Raw genomic sequence first — 19,049 nt, 5'->3', positions numbered from 1 at the left:
TCTCCTTACTGTTTACCAGTTGTTATTGGGGAATAACCTTGGAATGTGGAGACTGACCAAACAGAATCGAGTAATAAATACAAAATATGTACCTTAAAATTGTACTGCAGACTGAAAAAAAGAAAAAAGAAAGCATGATAAAATACAGCTACTTGAATATTTAACTTGAACTATTTTATGAACCAAAACTTACAGTACTTAAGACCAAAAGTACAGTACTTAAGCCTTGAGGTCTCATTGTTTGTTGTTGAGAGTCAGTCTAGGGTGGCGAACCTTCAAACAAACGGAAACTCCAAAAATAAACCCCATCATGCTCAATGAACAGATGTACATTCTCTGGCAACTGATAAAATATTTTGCAAACACATACACAAACATTTGATATTTACAGTCACAGCTTTGCTTATTTATTAACTTTCACAGCAATCTTTAACATTTTACATAAGATCACCTCTTATTAAATAAAACATACTTGGTTTTAATTCAAATGCAGAATTTACAGAAGACGTGTCCATTCTAATGCATAATGTCTATAAATATCTGAATTCCTGCATGGGTGTTCTTATCAGAGTCTCTCTCTACTCCAGGATCAGTTATTTATGTGGTGGCCTCAGTTTGCCCTGAGAGAATGTGGGTCATCTGCTGATCTGAGACCTGCTCCTGCTGGCACAAACCCATGGCCTGACTCAGGCAAGCAGCCAGGAGGTGCTTACACTAGAGAACACATATACGCAAAACAGCTCAATAAAATCGCACTTCATCATGCTAAAAACAGAGCTTTGATTTGACTGAATTAAACATTATATAACTGAGCTATTCTCACACCAGTTTGGTTATATACACTGACCAAAATTATAAACGCAACACTTTTGTTTTTGCCCCAATTTTTAATGAGCTGAACTCAAAGATCTAAGACTTTTTCTATGTACACAAAAGGCCTGTTTCTCTCAAATATTGTTCACAAATCTGTCTAAATCTATGTTAGTGAGCACTTCTCCTTTGCCGAGATCATCCATCCACCTCACAGGTGTGGCATATCAAGATACTGATTAGACAGCATGATTATTGCACAGGTGTGCCATAGGCTGGCTATAATAAAAAGGCCACTCTAAAATGTGCAGTGTTATCACACAGCACAATGCCACAGATGTTGCAAGTTTTGAGGGAGCGTGCAATTGGCATGCTGACTGCAGGAATGTCCACCACAGCTGTTGCCCGTGAATTGAATGTTGATTTCTCTACCATAAGCCGTGTTCAAAGGCGTTTCAGAGAATTTGGCAGTACATCAAACCGGCCTCACAACCGCAGACCACGTGTAACCACACCAGCCCAGGACCTCCACATCCAGCATCTTCACCTCCAAGATTGTCTGAGACCAGTCACCCGGACAGCTGCTGCAACAATCGGTTTGCATAACCAAAGAATTTCTGCACAAACTGTCTGAAATCGTCTCAGGGAAGCTCAGCTGCATGCTGATTGTCCTCATCGAGGTCTCAACCTGACTGCAGTTCGTCGTAACCGACTTGAGTGGGCAAATGCTCACATTCGATGGCGTCTGACACCTTGGAAAGGTGTTCTCTTCACGGATGAATCCTGGTTTTCACTGTACAGGGCAGATGGCAGACAGCGTGTATGGCGTTGTGTTGGTGAGCGGTTTGCTGATGTCAACATTGTGGATCAAGTAGCCCATGGTGGCAGTGGGGTTATGGTATGGGCAGGTGTATGTTATGGACAATGAACACAGGTGCATTTTATTGATGGCATTTTGAATGCACAGAGATACCGTGACAAGATCCTGAGGCCCATTGTTGTGCCATTCATCCACGAACATCACCTCATGTTGCAGCATGATAATGCACGGCCCCATGATGCAAGGATCTGTACACAATTCCTGGAAGCTGAAAACATCCCAGTTCTTGCATGGCCAGCATACTCACTGGACATGTCACCCATTGAGCGTGTTTGGGATGCTCTGGATCGGCAGAGCAGTACAGTAAAACTGCACATTTTAGAGTGACCTTTTATTGTGGCCAGCCTAAGGCACACCTGTGCAATAATCATGCTGTCTAATCAGCATCTTGATATGCCACACCTGTGAGGTGGATGGATTATTTCAGCAAAGGAGAAGTGCTCACTAAAACACATTTAGACAGATTTGTGAACAATATTTGAGAGAAATAGGCCTTTTTTGTACATAGAAAAAGTCTTAGATCTTTGAGTTCAGCTCCTGAAAAATGGGGGCAAAAACAAAAGTGTATATATAGAAAGCGAGACAGTATAAGCTTAAGATCAGATAACGTTTCACATTAATATTTTAGTGCATGTAATGATAAAAAAGGCACAAAGCAGCCATCTGTTTTCAATTTATGGTGACTGCACACATGAAAAATGCATCAGCGAGATGCACATTCACCATGGCTAGACATTCATCACGCAACGGAAATATAAACAGGATTACAATGAAGGAGAATATTACTGTCGCCCAAAACAAGATGACTGACAATGAAACAGCAGAAAGGGTAAGAAAATAGACACTTAACAGGATGTATTAATGCAGCGCCTTTACACTATGAAGAACAGACTGTATTTGCTTTATTATTAACATTCAGCTGTCATTTTTGGTCTACAGGCTTGGCTGCACCCCAGACCAACTCACGTCATGTTCTTGTGTTTTATCTCTGGGTCAGACGGCCGCTGAGAGCAGGCAGGTTAATCACATTTGAGACATTTTCTAGCGCATCAAGCAAACGCTAATGCATTACACCAAGGACTATAAATAAACAAGGAAACCATTCCTCTCAGATCACATGGACATAAAATGCATTTATATTTCGTAGCAGTTCGATAATAAAGTGAGGTCATGCTATCAGAGTGAAGCAGTGCATTTTGGGGTTGTCTCTGGATTTTCTTTCTCAGACTTGAGGACTAAATTTAGTCTCATTCTCTCCCCTGGGCACAAAACCAGGCTGATGCACATGCAACTGTGCGGCAACAGATACTGTTGAATCGGGGCCACACCATCAAACGACAGACAGTCAGTGGAGACCAGAAAACAAATAAAATCTCTAGAAATAACCACAGCAACACGAAGAGGAAGAAGAGAGCAAAAGATATTTAAAACGAAGCAGGCAAATAAAGTAGTGCTGCAACTAAAAACGTTTTCAATAATCAATTAGTCAATAATTAATGGTAATGTAGGGCCCTATGATTTCCGCGATGCAGAAAACATGGAATATGAATTGTCACGGGATTAAGGGCGCATGACGCTTGCTGTGTTTTCAGTTTCTACTGCCTCAAAATAGAGTACATGAAGACATAAACATATCTCAAGATCTACTCTGAGAGTGACCTCATAAGCATTTCAACATTTCTTGTGACAAAAACAATCGACATATCATATACAAACAGAAACTCAAAGGTCTTCACATCAGCCCGTCAAAATAAAAGTTTGGTTTAACGTGAGGAAACTGAAAGAAATGTATAACTGAATGTATGAGTAATAATACATTAGTTTATCGTTAGTTTCAGTGTTAATTTCGTTGACGAATAATTTTAGTCATAATTTTCTAATTATGACAGCACCTCTCACACACCGCACGAGTACTTTGGTGTCGCGTGAACAGAGAAATACAAACAAAATGATGTTGAATTGTCCGTTTTGACAAGTATTCACGTAAACACACTAGGTTACATCATATGTGAACGTAAACAGTTGGGAGAATATTGGACATTTATCAGTACATTGCATCCGTGCATTCGGTTTTAAAGAGACAGCAGCCTAATTTAGTTGCTTTTGTCTGTGGCATTGATGTTAATCACTGTTTTTGACTGAATCACTTTAGTAGCCCTAATAAAGATTAATCTAAATGTATTTATATAAATAAATGTCTGGTTGAAAGAGTGAAGAATGTGGCAAACTAGTTGTTATAACCAATGTTTAATTAGCTTATATAACTATTGGTATTTCATTGAAAAAGACCATGTTCTTGTTTCTTTATGAGATGTGGTTTCATTTAATTTTAATAGAAAGGCATGTTGCTTGTCACATCAGTTAAATCTGTGTATATCATGAAAAAACCCTACTATCCAACCTATACAATGAGTTTGGTAATTTAGAGAAATTATTAATAAATGCATTACACTATAACTAATTAACCCATTTTAGCCGACTAAAATCTACTGTAGATATATTTAGTAGACTAAAACGAGACAAACTAAAAACAATTCAGATGACTAAAATATGACTAAAACTAATTTTAGTCAGAAGACTATGACTAAGACTAAATCAAAATTTGCTGTCAAAATTAACCCTGGTTAGTTCATTAAATAGAGACAGGTTTGAATATTAAAATGTAATGAAGCCACTAAAATAAATATAATAAAATGAATTTATAATAAACAATGAATTTGAGGGGAAAAAACGTTTTCCATAGGGCCCTAAAAATGTGATTTTGTTAAACTTTTACTAAATTGCTGTTAAAATGTGTAATTATTCACAATTAACTGAACATGCTTTTTTATTAATACAATTTAAACCATTAAAACGTCTTGAATTAAACCAGAAAAAATGTAATTTTGAAAAGAATTTAAAAAAAAAAATGATAATAATAATAAAATGGATTTCATAGGGCCCAAGTAATATTAACTGTCAATTATTTACCACCCATTTCTGTAAAAGTTATTTCTTATGGTTTGATGTCAGCCATACAAGCAAGCAAACAGGAAATGCAGAAAACAAGACAGAAATGCTGACTATATTGAGACACAAATAGGGTAAAAAGTTTGGAATAATTACGCAAAACGTATCTTATGTTCACCTATAGGCTGCATTTATTTGATCAAAAATACAGCAAAAACAAATATTTTTTAAATATTACAATTTAAAACACTGCTTTTTAAAAATATATTTTAAAATGTCATTTATTCTTCATAAGACAGCCCTAAAGTGTCAGCAGCAATTTCTCCAGTCTTCAGTGTCACATGATCCTTCTGAAATTATTCTACTATGCTGATTTGATGCTTAGGAAACATTTCTTATTTATCAATGTTGAAAACAGCTGAAGTAAGAAATTCTGCAGTTTCATATCTGTGCAAACAGTAATACATTTTTCAGAACTCTATGAATAGAAAGTTTAAAAGAAAAGCATTTATTTAAAATAAAAAGCTTTGAAAAACTAAAAATGTGTTTAAAGTCACTTTTGTACAGTTTTGTGCATACTTGCTGAATACAAGTATTAGTTTCTTTTTTAGTTTTAGAAATCATCCTTTCCACAAACATTCACTCATTTGGTAGTGTATCACTGACTCCACAAAACTATCAAGCAGAACAACTGTCTTCAAAATTGATGATAATAAAAAAAGTTGTTAATCTGTACTAATATTTAACAATATAACTTTTTTTTTTTTTTTTAACTATATTTTTGATCAAACAAATGCAGCCTTGATGAGCATAAGTGACTTTGTCTCCCAGTGTGTAAACATACATTGAAAAACAAAACAAAACAACAAAACAGGATGAGGTCTCAGGGTCTGTGAGTGCAGCTGTGTGAGAGTGTATGGGAGCAGAAAGAGGAAATGACCTCACCATCAGGCTCTCGTTTCTCCTGAGCACAGAGAAAGAGAAGGCTGGGCATGGGCAGTAGTGACAGGACGTGAAGCACGTGTACAGACGCCTTGATCCACCTAATACCTGATGAGGAGAGAGACACAGAGAGAGAAGCGACATTGAAATGTGAGACAAGTGCTGTGCTCAAGTTTACTATCACAGCTGCATCTCCAGAGGATTTCAGCTTCCAAAAATACATACTTTGATTTTACAGTGCCAAAAAGTGCAGGGTAAATAACAGGTAGATCACTACATAGTCTCAATGGGAATGAGTCAAACTCAAACACCTAACAATAAAGACATCAAACCAAACTGTGCTCTTTGGTTAGGAAAATAAAAAATATGTTATTTGCACATGAGTTATTCTATAATTAGGGGTACATTTAGAATTTGACAATGTGAAAAAAAAACGTTTTCCTTTTTCCAAAAACCCAAATATGACCTTACATACAGTATCTCACAAAAGTGAGTATACCTCTCACATTTCAGCAAACATTTTAGTATATCTTCTCAAGGGAAAATACTATAGAAATGAAACTTTCTTGTAAGCCAGCTTCAGAAGAGGCTTTCTTCTCGGATGACACCAATGCAAACTGACTTTTTGCAGTGTGCAGCGTATTATAGCCTAGGCCATCTTTGTGGAGATCAACAATTCTAATTCTCAAATCTTCAGAGAGTTCTTTGTAATGAGGTGCCTTGTTGAACATCCAGTGGTCAGTATGACAGAACTGTACTTAAATCACCAAATTTTAACTGCTCTAATACAAGACACACAACTTTGTATGGTCCTGTCAAGCAGACGAAAACATGACCATGATGAATAGGACATGTGGCTATGCATGGTTAAATGACATAGTGCTGTCATCACTTAGGGTGTACTTTTGTTGTGAGCTGTTTTGACAATAATAGCTGTATGCTGAGTTATTTTCAGGGGACAGTAAATATACACTGCTATACAAGATGCACACTGACTACTCTAAAATATATCCAAGTTTCCTTTCCTTTAGTATTGCATTGGGGGGTTCTAGTGGGTAACTTAGTTGACAATGGTTTTTCGGACTCAAATAAAACAAGTTATATAACAATAAACAATTATTATTTTTTAAGCGCACACCCAAATGTCTTGAAAACTAATCTAACTGAAGGCAAAACTATGAAATGAATTTATATTTGAGGTAATTTTCATGCATAAATGCAGAGTAGAATGAGATTGTATGTGATATGAATCATTTTTTAACAAAAGATATGGCTTTTTCAACATATAGTAGTGTGATTGAGACAAATATAATTGTGTACTACAAAATTAAGCATCAGGGCTTTATATTGATGAAAATATATTAAAAATATACTTTACGGACATGAGATGTACCCACAACTATACCCACATATACGCTCAGATTTTAGGTTTTAGATCTAAATTATTTAGGAAAGTGCAATATAAGGAAAAGTGTATGTTTTGTGTTGCACCCATAAATGAAAATACTGTCATCATTTACTCACCCTCATGTCTTTTTTAACCTGAATGACTTTCTGTGAAACACTAATCAAGATTATTTTAAGATTTTTTTAAGATTTCTCCACACAACTGAAGTCAACGAACTCCAGGGTTTGTTTACAAACATTCTTCAAATATTGTGTTTCACAGAACAAAGAAAGTCATACAGGTTTGGAATGACATGAGGGTGAGTAAACTGTGACAGAATTTTCAGAATAATGCCATTAAATAGTCATGCAGAGTGACAAATTCTTAAAGTACACGTATGTCATGCAGTCTCTCAGTTAGAGTAAATTATAATCATCAACAAAATATAAGAATTAGAACTCATCTGAATAAGAAAAACATGCTTGACATTTCAATAAACCACGTAAACCCATGCACAACTGAATTTAAAAAGGATTCTGCACTCTCTCTCAAAAGGACTGCAGTTCTGATTCCCTTTAGGGGTTTGTCACTGAAGAAAGAAAAAAAATCTCATATAAAGGGTAATAAGAACTAACAAAATCTAATAAGAAGTAGAGACACTATGCAGAGCAGCTTCAATTCTTTTTTGAGATGCTGTCATTGTACGCATTAGGATACGTCTTTATTCTTCAAGAGGAAAAGCCTCCAGTTGTTTGAGGTATGAAGGAGGTGGAAATCTCATTTGCATTCTGCGCTCTGGATCGTCCCAGAGAGATTCAGCCATGTGTAGATCTGATGACTGGCAAGGTCATGGAATGTGCTAGATTTGTTTAGCAGCATATATGGAAGCATTACCCTCCTGGAATATGGAAACATCATGTGTGAATGTGTTTTGGTAAAATAGCTTCATATTTCTTGGTTGTTATACAGTCATACAGCTCAATAGTCCAAAAAACACCTACATGACAGCAGAGCACAATGAATCAATAAAAACAAAAACATGACAAGAAAAAAGTCTGACAGCTTAATGGCTGAAAATGAAGTAGTATATACATTACTATTGTTATTTTACAGTTATGATGTAAAATAAAATGTGATGTGGACCACAAAACCAGTCATAAGGGTCAATTTCTTTAAATTTAGATGTATACATCATCTGAAAGCTGTATAAATACGTTTTCTATTGATGTATGGTTTGTTATGATAGGAAAATATTTGGCTAAGATACAACTATTTGAAAATCTGGAATCTGAGGGTGCAAAAAAAAAAAAAAAAAAAAAAAAAAAAATTGAGGAAATCACCTTTAAAGTTGTCCAAATGAAAGTCTTAGCAATGCATATTACTAATCAAAAATCGGTTTTGATATATTTACGTTAGAAAATTTACAAAATATGTTTTTGCAACATGATCTTTACTTAATATTTAATACTAAATTAAATCTGTTAATCATATGAAGCATTTGCATCTCTTCACGAGACTTTAATTTAACTGTTCAATTAATATGTGATCCTGGACCACAAAACCTGTCATAAGGGTCAATAGAAATAGAACAATATTTGGCCGAGATACAACTATTTGAAAATCTGGAATCTGGGTGCAAAAAAATCTAAATATTGAGAAAATCACCTTTCAAGTAGGGCTGTCAACGATTAATCACGATTAATCACATACAAAATAAAAGTTTGAGTTTGCCTAATATATGTGTGTGTACTGTGTATAACTACTATGTATATATAAATACAAACACATTCATGTATATATTTAAGAAATATTTTCAAGCATATATATATATATATATAATAATTTTTATATAATTTATATTATATATAAACACAATTATTTTGTATATTAGTAACATATTTCTCATATATATACACATTAATTTGTGTGTATTTATATATACATAATAATTGCACACAGTACACACACATATATTAGGCAAACGTAAACTTTTATTTTGTATGCGATTAATCGCGATTAATCATTCACAGCCCTACTTTCAAGTTCTCCAAATGAAGTTCCTAGCAATGCATATTATTAATATAAACTTATATAAACTAATATATTTACAGTAGAAAATTTATAAAATATCTCCATGTAACATAATCTTTACTTAACATTCTAATGATTTTTATAAAAGAAAAATCAATAATTTTGACCCATTCTATGTATTTTTGGCCTTTGCTAAAAATATAGCCGTGCTACTTAAGACTGTTTTTTTGGTCCAGGCAGGGTCACAAATAATATTTACAGTATTTCTTTCTTTCTTAAATCTTACAACAGCTGCATTTCTAATTCTATAACATACCTTAAACTTTCCATAAGCTTCTTTCTTGTGTATTAGCTGAAGTCTCAGTACTAAAAATAACTCATGAAGGTATTATCTTGATGAATAAATCTTAGTGTTGCGGAAAACTCATCAGACCACACACTCCATTATCAGGCAAACACTGATAAATCCCCTGCAGTGAAGCTGCTCCTCTGCCCTGTGAAGAGAAAAGGCCTCGCTTTGTCAAAGACTGACACCTCATTGTGGGTGAGTCACACGGAGGATAATTAGAAACATGGAGCCAAAGGAGTGAAAGCAGTGCAAAGGCCAGAGCCGTCGCAGCGGCAGTGAGCAGGACTGATGCTGACAAAACTCTATACTCACTGGCTGATACAGCACACCGCTTCATTACACATGCTCACATATTCATAATCCTGCCTGCACAACACACATTACTCACGTCTCGGCTCTGAAAGGAAGATTCTGACAGACCGTCAAAACGCCTTCTAACATTCATTTTATGTGAAGTGATGTTGAAAAATCAGCCAGGTCAGATTAGAGATTCATCTAGACACAAAGTGACATTACACCAGCATCAGCATAAAGCAAACTAGAAGCTTCTGCAGCCAACAGTGTTTACAGCATTATATAACAGACTGTGAAGTGCAGTTGTGAAAGCATGCTGGAAGAGCATTTACTGGTTGTTGCCAAATGCAACTTGTCATATTCTGTCTATGTGCATGGATGGATAATTGGAAAAGAGCTTCAGGCTCCACACGATCAGCTTCTTCATGATGTGTGCATTTGAAATGTCTTGACCTAGTGACCTTGTATAGCATCAGAGAGCTCACCAGAACCACTTTTGTTAGGGTATTCCTTAAGTTGCTTTGGATACATTAAAGTGAATGATTTCATTGTTGATATAAAATGACAAACAATGTGAAAATCAGATACATTTTAAAGGGATAGTTCACTCAAAAAAAAAAAACAACTTGTAATTTACTCACTCATGTCGTTCCAAACCCACCAGGCTTTGATTAATCTTTGAAACAAAAATGTTGGTATTTTTAATATAACCTGAGAGGCTAGTGTTCTTCCTTTGAAAGTCCAGGTAACCAAAAAGGCATTGTAAAAATTAATACAGATGTGACCCTGAACAACAAAACCAGTCTTAAGTAGCACGGGTATATTTGTAGCAGTAGCCAACAATACATTGTATGGGTCAAAATGATCAATTTTTCTTTTATGACAAAAATAATTAGGATGTTAGGTATGATTTCCACAATGCGTAAAATGCGGACGGAATCGTGGAATCCAGTCATAAAAACGAAATTTACTAAATAAGGCGGAATGTCATGGAATTTGTCAAAGTTTAAATGAATTTATCAAAAGTAGGTCATTACACTTAAATTAAACCGCAATATGGACTTGTATCTGTAAATATTACACCGCAAAAAATACCATTTAAATGTGAATCCCGCATGTTCTGTTTTAATGAATAGAGCAGACAAGCGGTTTTGTTTACTACACAAACTGAAGCGCACTCACGGTGATTTCAGCATTTGACCGTTCCATTTTAGGAAAACTAGCGTCATATCATATACACACAGAAATGTAAAAGGTAGACATGACAACCCGTCAAAATAAAAGTCTGGTTTAACTTGAAGACATTGTGCCAGAAATGTATTACTACTATTACTACTAAAATGAAACAAACATTATTTTTTAGGGTATAATCACACAACATTTCTTCCATGTTTTAATTTTAATAGTAAATTCCCCTTTGTTCGCCAAAAAAAAAAAGTTTGCTTAATTTTAAATAATTAAAAGATTAAATAATTAAAATAATTAAAAAAAAAAAAAAAATTCATAAGGCTATTTTAAGAATAATTTGAATAAATTAAGTATGCATTCAAATAATTAGACATGCTAAAACACAGAATTTGATAACAATAAAACGTGGTGAGAAAAAAAAACATTTCATAGGGCCCTAAACATGTCATTTTTGTTCAACCTTTGTTAAATTGATGTGAAATTGTAAGTTTAATGATTTTAATTAATTAGACATGCTCTTTGATTAATACAATTTAATTTACCATTAAAAAAGAGTTGAGAAATATTAAAAGGGAAAAAAAAATGGAATCCAGAAAGATTAAAACAGAAAAAACGGAATTTGGGAAAAAATAAAACAGATTTCATAGGGCCCTAGTTAAGTAAAGATCATGTTCCATGAAGATATTTTGTATATTTCATATCATAAATATCGAAACTTGATTTTTGATCAGTAATATGCATGGCTAAGAACTTCATTTGGACAACTTTGAAGGTGATTTTCTCAATAATTTTGATTTTCTTGAACCCTTAGATTCCAGATTTTCAAATAGTTGCTGCAAATATTGTTCTATACTAACAAACCATACATCAATGGAAAGCTTATTTATTCCCCTTGACCCTTATGACTGGTTTTGTGGTCCACAGTCACATATTAATTGAACAGTTTATTTAAAGTCTTGTAAAGAGATACAAATGCCTTTTATGACTAACAGATTTATTTAGGCTTTTATTTGCATACAACGTTAAACACGTACATAAAGTGCATCAACCATGGTAAACAAAATACAACAATGCATACCATATGTGTACTATATGGCAACGAATAACTTGTGCAAACACCACACGCTACAACAACCCTCACTGTTCCTCATACATCAGAAATACATGTTCAAGCTTCCCTGTTTACCATAAGTGATGTATTCTATGTATGTGCATTAGAACCAAAAAAGTGAGTAAATGACAGGATTTTTATTTTCAAGTAAACTGCCCCTTTAATGCACCATTTACAGTTTCTTCAAATCCATGTCAGTGGATGTCAGCGATAACTTCTTGTCTTGCAACATGCAAATGACTTATGAAAGATACAAACATTTTAGGATGTTGTTGAAATCTCTATAGCGAATGGCAATAGAACTGGGAAGTCCAACTTTCAAACAATCCACTATAATGAATCTTGCAAAACCTTTACTTACATCAATTAAAAGGTCTCAAATGGCAATTTAAAGTGTTTCGATTGTTTAAATAAAGACATGTATATTGCATATTGCTGTCTATACAATGTTTTTAATGCCGTAAGTATACAATGTTTTTAAAGTTATATTTACATTAAATATTGTAAAAATAAAATTTTTATTTATTTATTTATTTTTTTTTTATAAAATTAAAGGCTTTCGCACAGCATAGTTCTCAGAACTTAGTTCTAATAATTAGCCAGCATGGTGGTTAGAGAACCAATTTCTCCTTCATGCCATTTTCCTGGTTGCATTTGCACCGGCAACAACCGGTGAATGGAGGATGCCATGACCTGAGCTGTTTTTGTTGTGTGTTGTTGAATTTGTGATAACGGAAATCGAATGTAAACGCACAATTTACACGATTGAAAGAGCACGGAAATCTGACTAAATCTGACTATGATAACGTGTTGCATACCATCAAATCTGAGGGAAAAAAAAAACTCTGCAGAAAACAGGATTGTTTCTGACTTATTGTCACTTGATTTGGTTTCATAAAGCAGATTTATCATAGCTCAAGCTTAGTCAATCTAGCAACTTATGCTGGGAAACTAACCTGATCCGGGCCAGGTTAACTATCAGGCTAAGTTCCTCTAATACTGACCAACAGGAACGCATTCAAATTACCACTGACTCTCACATACAATTAATTAACATTTTAAGATATATTAAAAAACTTTTTTACATAGTTGCTACTTCCACATTGACTCGTTCAGCAGTTTCTAGCCATGCAGGCCTTCTCTCTGGTTTTATGACAGCTGTACCTTTATGGTTATTAGCAGAACATTAAATATTACAATATAAAACTGGCTTTAAAGCATTAAAAACACAAAAGTTAAAATCTAAATTAAAAATTGAAACTAACAATAGAAAACAGACATTTTAACTGATATAAGAAATACACATTGACTCATTTGAGCTAGTAATTAGGGCTGTATTAGCTAGGTTATATTTGATTTACAGTTACTGCTATCATAAAAACACACTTATATCTAGGTTTAAAATTCTACATGTCACATGTAAATGTCCAACAACAAATATTTTATTGAAATATAAAATATTTTATATATTAAATGTAAATTTTATTCAAAATTAGTCTGTTAAGCATGCATGTGCGCAGTAGCGCTCATTCTCTCGCATCAGCCTGGGCCACTCCTGACAGTAAAAAGTATTATTTGCATGACTTTATAACATTTACAGATGAAGAATGTAACTGTGACATGTCCATTATGCACTGGGGAAAACACAACATCTCAAATGCATTAAACAGCACAAATACATTTGCTATTAGCCATGGTGGATCAATTCGATCCATGATTGACATTAAGGGCTGCTTAAGAATAAGTGTACACATCAAATTATCTTGACTCATTGAACCTGGATTAAATTAGTGAGATTGCATGAACTTAAATTGTCATTTAAGTTCATGCAATTGATTTGCTAGGTTATTTTAAGTCAGGTTTTGGACTTTAATCCTCGCTTTTCTTAGCGTCTTTTATGAAACAGCCCCCAGGTAAATGCTGTTATCACCATTTTCCATGTTCGTGGAGTAAATATTTTTACACTGCTTTTTAAAGCAGCCAGGTAGCCATGTTTCGTAGGTTTTTGGCCATTCAGTATACACTTACATCACTGTTGGTTCCTATAAAACTGTTTTAGACCATACTCTGAAGTAGGAGCTTATTTACTTCCCCCAAAAGAAGTTCCTATATGTTAACTAAACATGTCACTATGAAAAGGAAATGCTCAGCGCTGAGCTCTCTAATAGTTGCATCTCTGGTCATAACATTCTTTCCATCATTTGATGAATTATTGCTTCCACAATCAAAAGAAAATGAACACCAACATCTCTTTTATCCCTATAAAGCCAATATCAAATTGTAATCTGAAAATTGTTACAGTAACCTTTTAGACTTTAAGGAACACATGTCCAAATACTGCAGCAAATTCGTTTATTCAACATGATAGTCAATGTTTCTTAATTTTAAGATATTCTCAGAAGTATACAAGTTTTTTTTTTTTTTAATCTTTGTTTGCTTTCAGATACAAATTCAAGTTTGTTTTTAGACCCTTGGACCCCTCGCTGCCAGGAGAAAATGTAACCACTGAAACATAAATCAATCATTTGTTCCCAACACAACATAAAAATGATATGTAGGCTCTGGATGGAACACAGCGATACCCTTAACTCTCTTTAATCTCTCGGGACCTCTTAAAAAACAGATTCTGTGCGGTGGATCTGTTTGGGGTGGTTTGGGAAGGCCAGTATCTAATCTGTCAGACCAAAGAGATGTCAGCGACTGTCCTCCAGGGAGTGGTTGATTTGTGGGAAGTTAGAAAGAGTTGTGGAATGAAATGTTTAATTCACAGGCTTGAATCTAATATGCGGTGAAGGTCAGTTTTGGTTGGACATGCCACAAGAATAAAAAAATGTGACATGTTAAAAGGTGTGGGGTAAGAGGCCTAATGTAAATATTATTAATGGGATGGGACAACTGGAGGACATTTATTGGAAGAAAGCCCAGTCCAATCTGGTTTTCTTTTAAAAACGCCCTTTGGCAAGATGTTCATGACAAGGAAACAGAACATGAAAGCAAAGGGCAGGAAAAACTATTCATCATCATGTACTACAAGTTATTTTAATATTTATTTATTTTTCCCACCTCACAAAAAAAAAAAAAAGTTCCATCATATTTCCTCTAGCTGTTTTATATCCCATCATGTCAACACGGTTAGAGCATGAGCAGCCAGTGTTTCAAAATAATAAGAGTCTCTAGAGGATATATTAAAAAAAAAATCAGGTAACCAGGTAACAGTGCAATTTGCACGCTGCAATGCCCCATCTTGCGGGTTGGTTCTGGCTGACAGGTTATGGAGGTTGTAGCAGACTACCTGTGATCTGGCATATTTTACTGGGACTGTAGAGCATCACTCCAGCACTGTGACTCAGTGTGTGAGCGCTCTAATGGCTACATGTCTGGTTATGACACTCTTCTCCATCATTTGATGAATTATTGCTTCCACAAAGAATAGAAAATTAATGCCAACATCTCTTTGATCCTTATAATGCCTACTGATATACAAATTTTTAAAGCAGACATCATGAAAATCTGACTTTTTAAGTGCTATAATCGGGTCCCCAGTGCATCTAACAACCCAGAAAACATGACAAAGAACAACCCAGTCATTTTTTTAAGCCTTTCTCTGCAAGCTTGTAAAAAAACAAGCCACTCAGATTTTAATATTATCGCCCCTTAAAGGAGAAGTCCACTTCCAGAACAACAGTTTACAAATAATTTACTCACCCCCTTGTCATCCAAGATGTCGTAAGAAATTATGGTTTTTGAGGAAAACATTTCAGGATTTTTCTTCATATAATAGACTTCAATTGTCCCCCGATTTTGAACTTCCAAAATGTAGTTTAAATGCAGCTTCAAAAGGCTTGAAACGATCAGTCATTTTTTTCGAAAAATAAAAATTTGTATACTTTTTAAGCACAAAAGCTTGTGCAGCACAGGCTCTTTACGACTGAAGACAGAAATACATCTTGGATGACAAGGGGGTGAGTAAATTGTTGTTCTGGAAGTGGAGCTCTCCTTTAATCTGCAGGATTCCAAGTGACAATGGTGTAGCAGTTCTAACGCCATGGCGAAAGTTCAAGCAAAGCATGCTAACTGTTCTGTTGTTGGCTGCACAGTCAGAACATTATTTACAGTCCCAGCCTCAGAGGAGACAAGACAGCAGTAGATTTATTGATTTATTTACTGTATATTATGCTGCTGCCACACAGATCTAATTTAAACATGCAATTTCTTTCCTAGCTATTTACCTTGAGAGACAGAACTGACTGTTTTTTTTAACTCCTGGGCGTTTTCACCATAAACTTGTGTGTATTTGACACTAAGCACAATAAGACATGAAAGAGACACAGTTTACTACTCACATGCCGTGTAACAGCATCTTTCTGTGCATGTGGTTCAGATGTGTGTGCTCAGTAAACCGTATATCAGAAGTTTAAACTAACATTGCATCTCAGCACGATAGACATAATAATCAAAACCAAACAGATGACTTTTAGCCGAGTATCTGAGGTAGGAGCTGTAAAGGCACAGTCCTTTTGTGAAAAAAAAAAGGGGGGCGGGGAGCAGCAGCTCATTTGCATTTAAAGAGACATGCACGAAAACAGTGTTTCTGCTTTCACTCTAAATAGGCATTTTCAAAATTATATAATAAATGATCTGTGGGGTATTTTGAGCTGAAGCTTCACAGACACATTCTGGGGACACCGGAGACGTATATTACATATTGCAGAATGGCCCATAATAGGTCTCCTTTAAGATGTTTAAATTACCAATATGATTAAAACTTTGCTAAAAATGTTGCCTACTACATGCCTTCATACGCCTGACTGATAGTTTATACTATATTAGCAAGTAAAAGGTCTTTTAATATAATTGTAAAACAGTTCAAATTTCGGATTGTGAAACACTTTCAGTCAGTGTTTCTCAACCCTGGTCTTGGGCACCCCCCCAACACTACATATTTTGTGTCTCTCTCTTATCAAACACACTTGATTCAACTTATCAGCTCATTAAAAGAAACTCCAAGACCTGAAATGAGTGTGTCAGAGAAGGGAGACATACAAAATGTGCAGTGTTTGGGGGGGGGGTGCAGGGGGCGCCCAGGACCACAGTTAAGCAACACTGCTTTATATACTTAAAAAGTATTTGGAGATATACAACTGACATCTGACTTTTGACTGTATGAACATCAGCAACTGCACAAAATAGCATATTTATAGCTTTTTTTTTGTATAAAACTATGCAGTTTTTTTTTTTTAATTCAGAATTCTATTATTGCAGAAGACTATTATAGCATATGTCAGACATCACATGGTTAAATTAGTTTGATTTACCATCTGCTTTGCGTGGGCGGTAATAACAGCAGGCAGTTTGCAAATAATAAATAATCTAATTAGCCTAATTTACACAGAAAGTAGGCGTGTTTGTGTTGAAATAACAATGATTTAATTTAAATAAGCATGGGGCAGCGCTATGCCAGCACATATTGACTGGTTTAAACTGGACAGCATGTGATCAGCGAATAAGAGGAAGGTTTACAGCAGGTAAAATAAGTATTGAACACATCACCTTTTTTCCCAGTAAATACATTTTTAAAGGTGCTGTTGACATGAAATTTTCACCAGATGTCGATGACAACACAAGCAACCCATACATACAAATAAAACAAAACAAATGATTTCAGAAACGAAGTTATGTGTAATAAAATGGAATGACACAGGGGAAAACTATTGAACTTCTGAAATTTAATAGTTTGTACAAAAGTCTTTGTTGGTAATGACAGCTTCAAGGTGCCACCTGTGTGGAGAAACTAGTCGCACACATTGCTCAGGTGTGATTTTGACTCATTCTTCCACAGTCTTTTCAAATCTTGAAGATTCCGTGGGCCTCTTCTATGAATTCTAAACTTTAGTCCTTACTTTCGATTGGATTCAAAGCAGGTGATTGGCTGGGCCATTCTAGCAGCTTGATTTTCTTTTTCTGAAACCAACTGAGAGTTTCCTTGGCTGTGTTTGGGATCGTTGTCTTGCTGAAATGTCAACCCTTGTTTCAACTTCATCATCCTGGTACTGAAGGTGTTGGGACTGAACCAGCTAATATTAATTTCCAATGAAAAGAGCCAGAATTGCTTTGTAATTGCTGATAGATTTCAGCTGCTGTCTTGGCTTCCATGCCTTTTTTTTATCCCTGTGTCATTCCATTTCATTACACATACTTTCTGAACTTACTTGTTTTGTTTTCTTTGTATGACGTGTTAAATACTTATTTTACTCTGTGTATGCTCTTAAATACGACTTGAGAAAGTGTCTGTTAAGTGAATTTGTCCCTTTTACACATTTCAACAACAAGACTGGGCCAACAGTCACAGAGTTGAGTTTAACTGAGAAACAGCTCTGAACATCCCCCACACTTCAAACTGCCTGAAGCATACAGAGAGGAGATGGGAGAAGAGATTACAGTAGGAGATGCTACCTTTCTCTACGGATATGCATAAAACATGAAATAAAAGATTGTATGAAATGAAAAGTGGAGGTCTGATGAAGGTCTGAAATCCCTGGTGAAGATCATACACAGAGTGAATGAAATAGGCAGGTGGGAGTAGAGAAAAACTACTGAAAGAAATGCACTGTGTTTAACTTTATCATACAATTTTTTTGTAGTCTTTCTTAAAAAAAATCTTTCTGGAATGTTGCCACACCACTTAAAACAAAAGCAATCTCAAGCACACTGATTTGAATCTTCTTTTCCACTTTCTCGAAGATTGTCAAGTGAATGTATTACAGGCAGATATCAGCAACAATCTGAGCATTAGTCGACATGAAAAATGTTATCTGCAGCCCATTTTACACACATGTGACGTGCAAAAGATGGATTTCAACATGAAAAAATGCAGAACGGGATTTTATCAGTCTGGTATAGAATGTATTGTAAAAAGAGGTTGTTGTAAGAATGAAGTCAGGTGGATGGGAGGGGAAAAGTGGATGTAAAAGGTAATTACGTTTTGATTAAATATTATAAACATTTTTTTCCTTTGGAATAATACGCATCAATAAATCATTCACAATATGGCAAGCTTTTAATTTCATGCTGACATCCCATGGTTGGCCCAACCCTTTTTAAGGTATAA

At 35.0% G+C, this 19,049-nt stretch overlaps 1 protein-coding gene across 1 annotated transcript in view; it reads right to left on the bottom strand.

Annotated features, from left to right (window-relative positions):
• Positions 1-396: 396 nt before the first annotated feature.
• zswim7 (zinc finger, SWIM-type containing 7) overlaps positions 397-19,049 on the bottom strand; it is a 34,374-nt gene continuing 15,721 nt past the window's right edge. The window contains exons 5-6 of the mRNA XM_051110460.1: positions 5,585-5,689; positions 397-714 (exon numbers count right to left, since the gene is read on the bottom strand). Of these exons, the coding sequence (XP_050966417.1) occupies positions 598-714; positions 5,585-5,689 (222 nt within the window). The 3' untranslated portion in view covers positions 397-597. The remainder of the gene's footprint in view (positions 715-5,584; positions 5,690-19,049) is intronic.

Source organism: Labeo rohita, chromosome 5 (genome assembly GCF_022985175.1).
Source record: "Labeo rohita strain BAU-BD-2019 chromosome 5, IGBB_LRoh.1.0, whole genome shotgun sequence".
In the NCBI taxonomy this organism is placed as follows: Eukaryota; Metazoa; Chordata; class Actinopteri; order Cypriniformes; family Cyprinidae; genus Labeo; species Labeo rohita.
The sequence above is the reverse complement of the archived record's forward strand: the minus strand, read 5'-3'. Positions and strand labels throughout refer to the sequence as shown.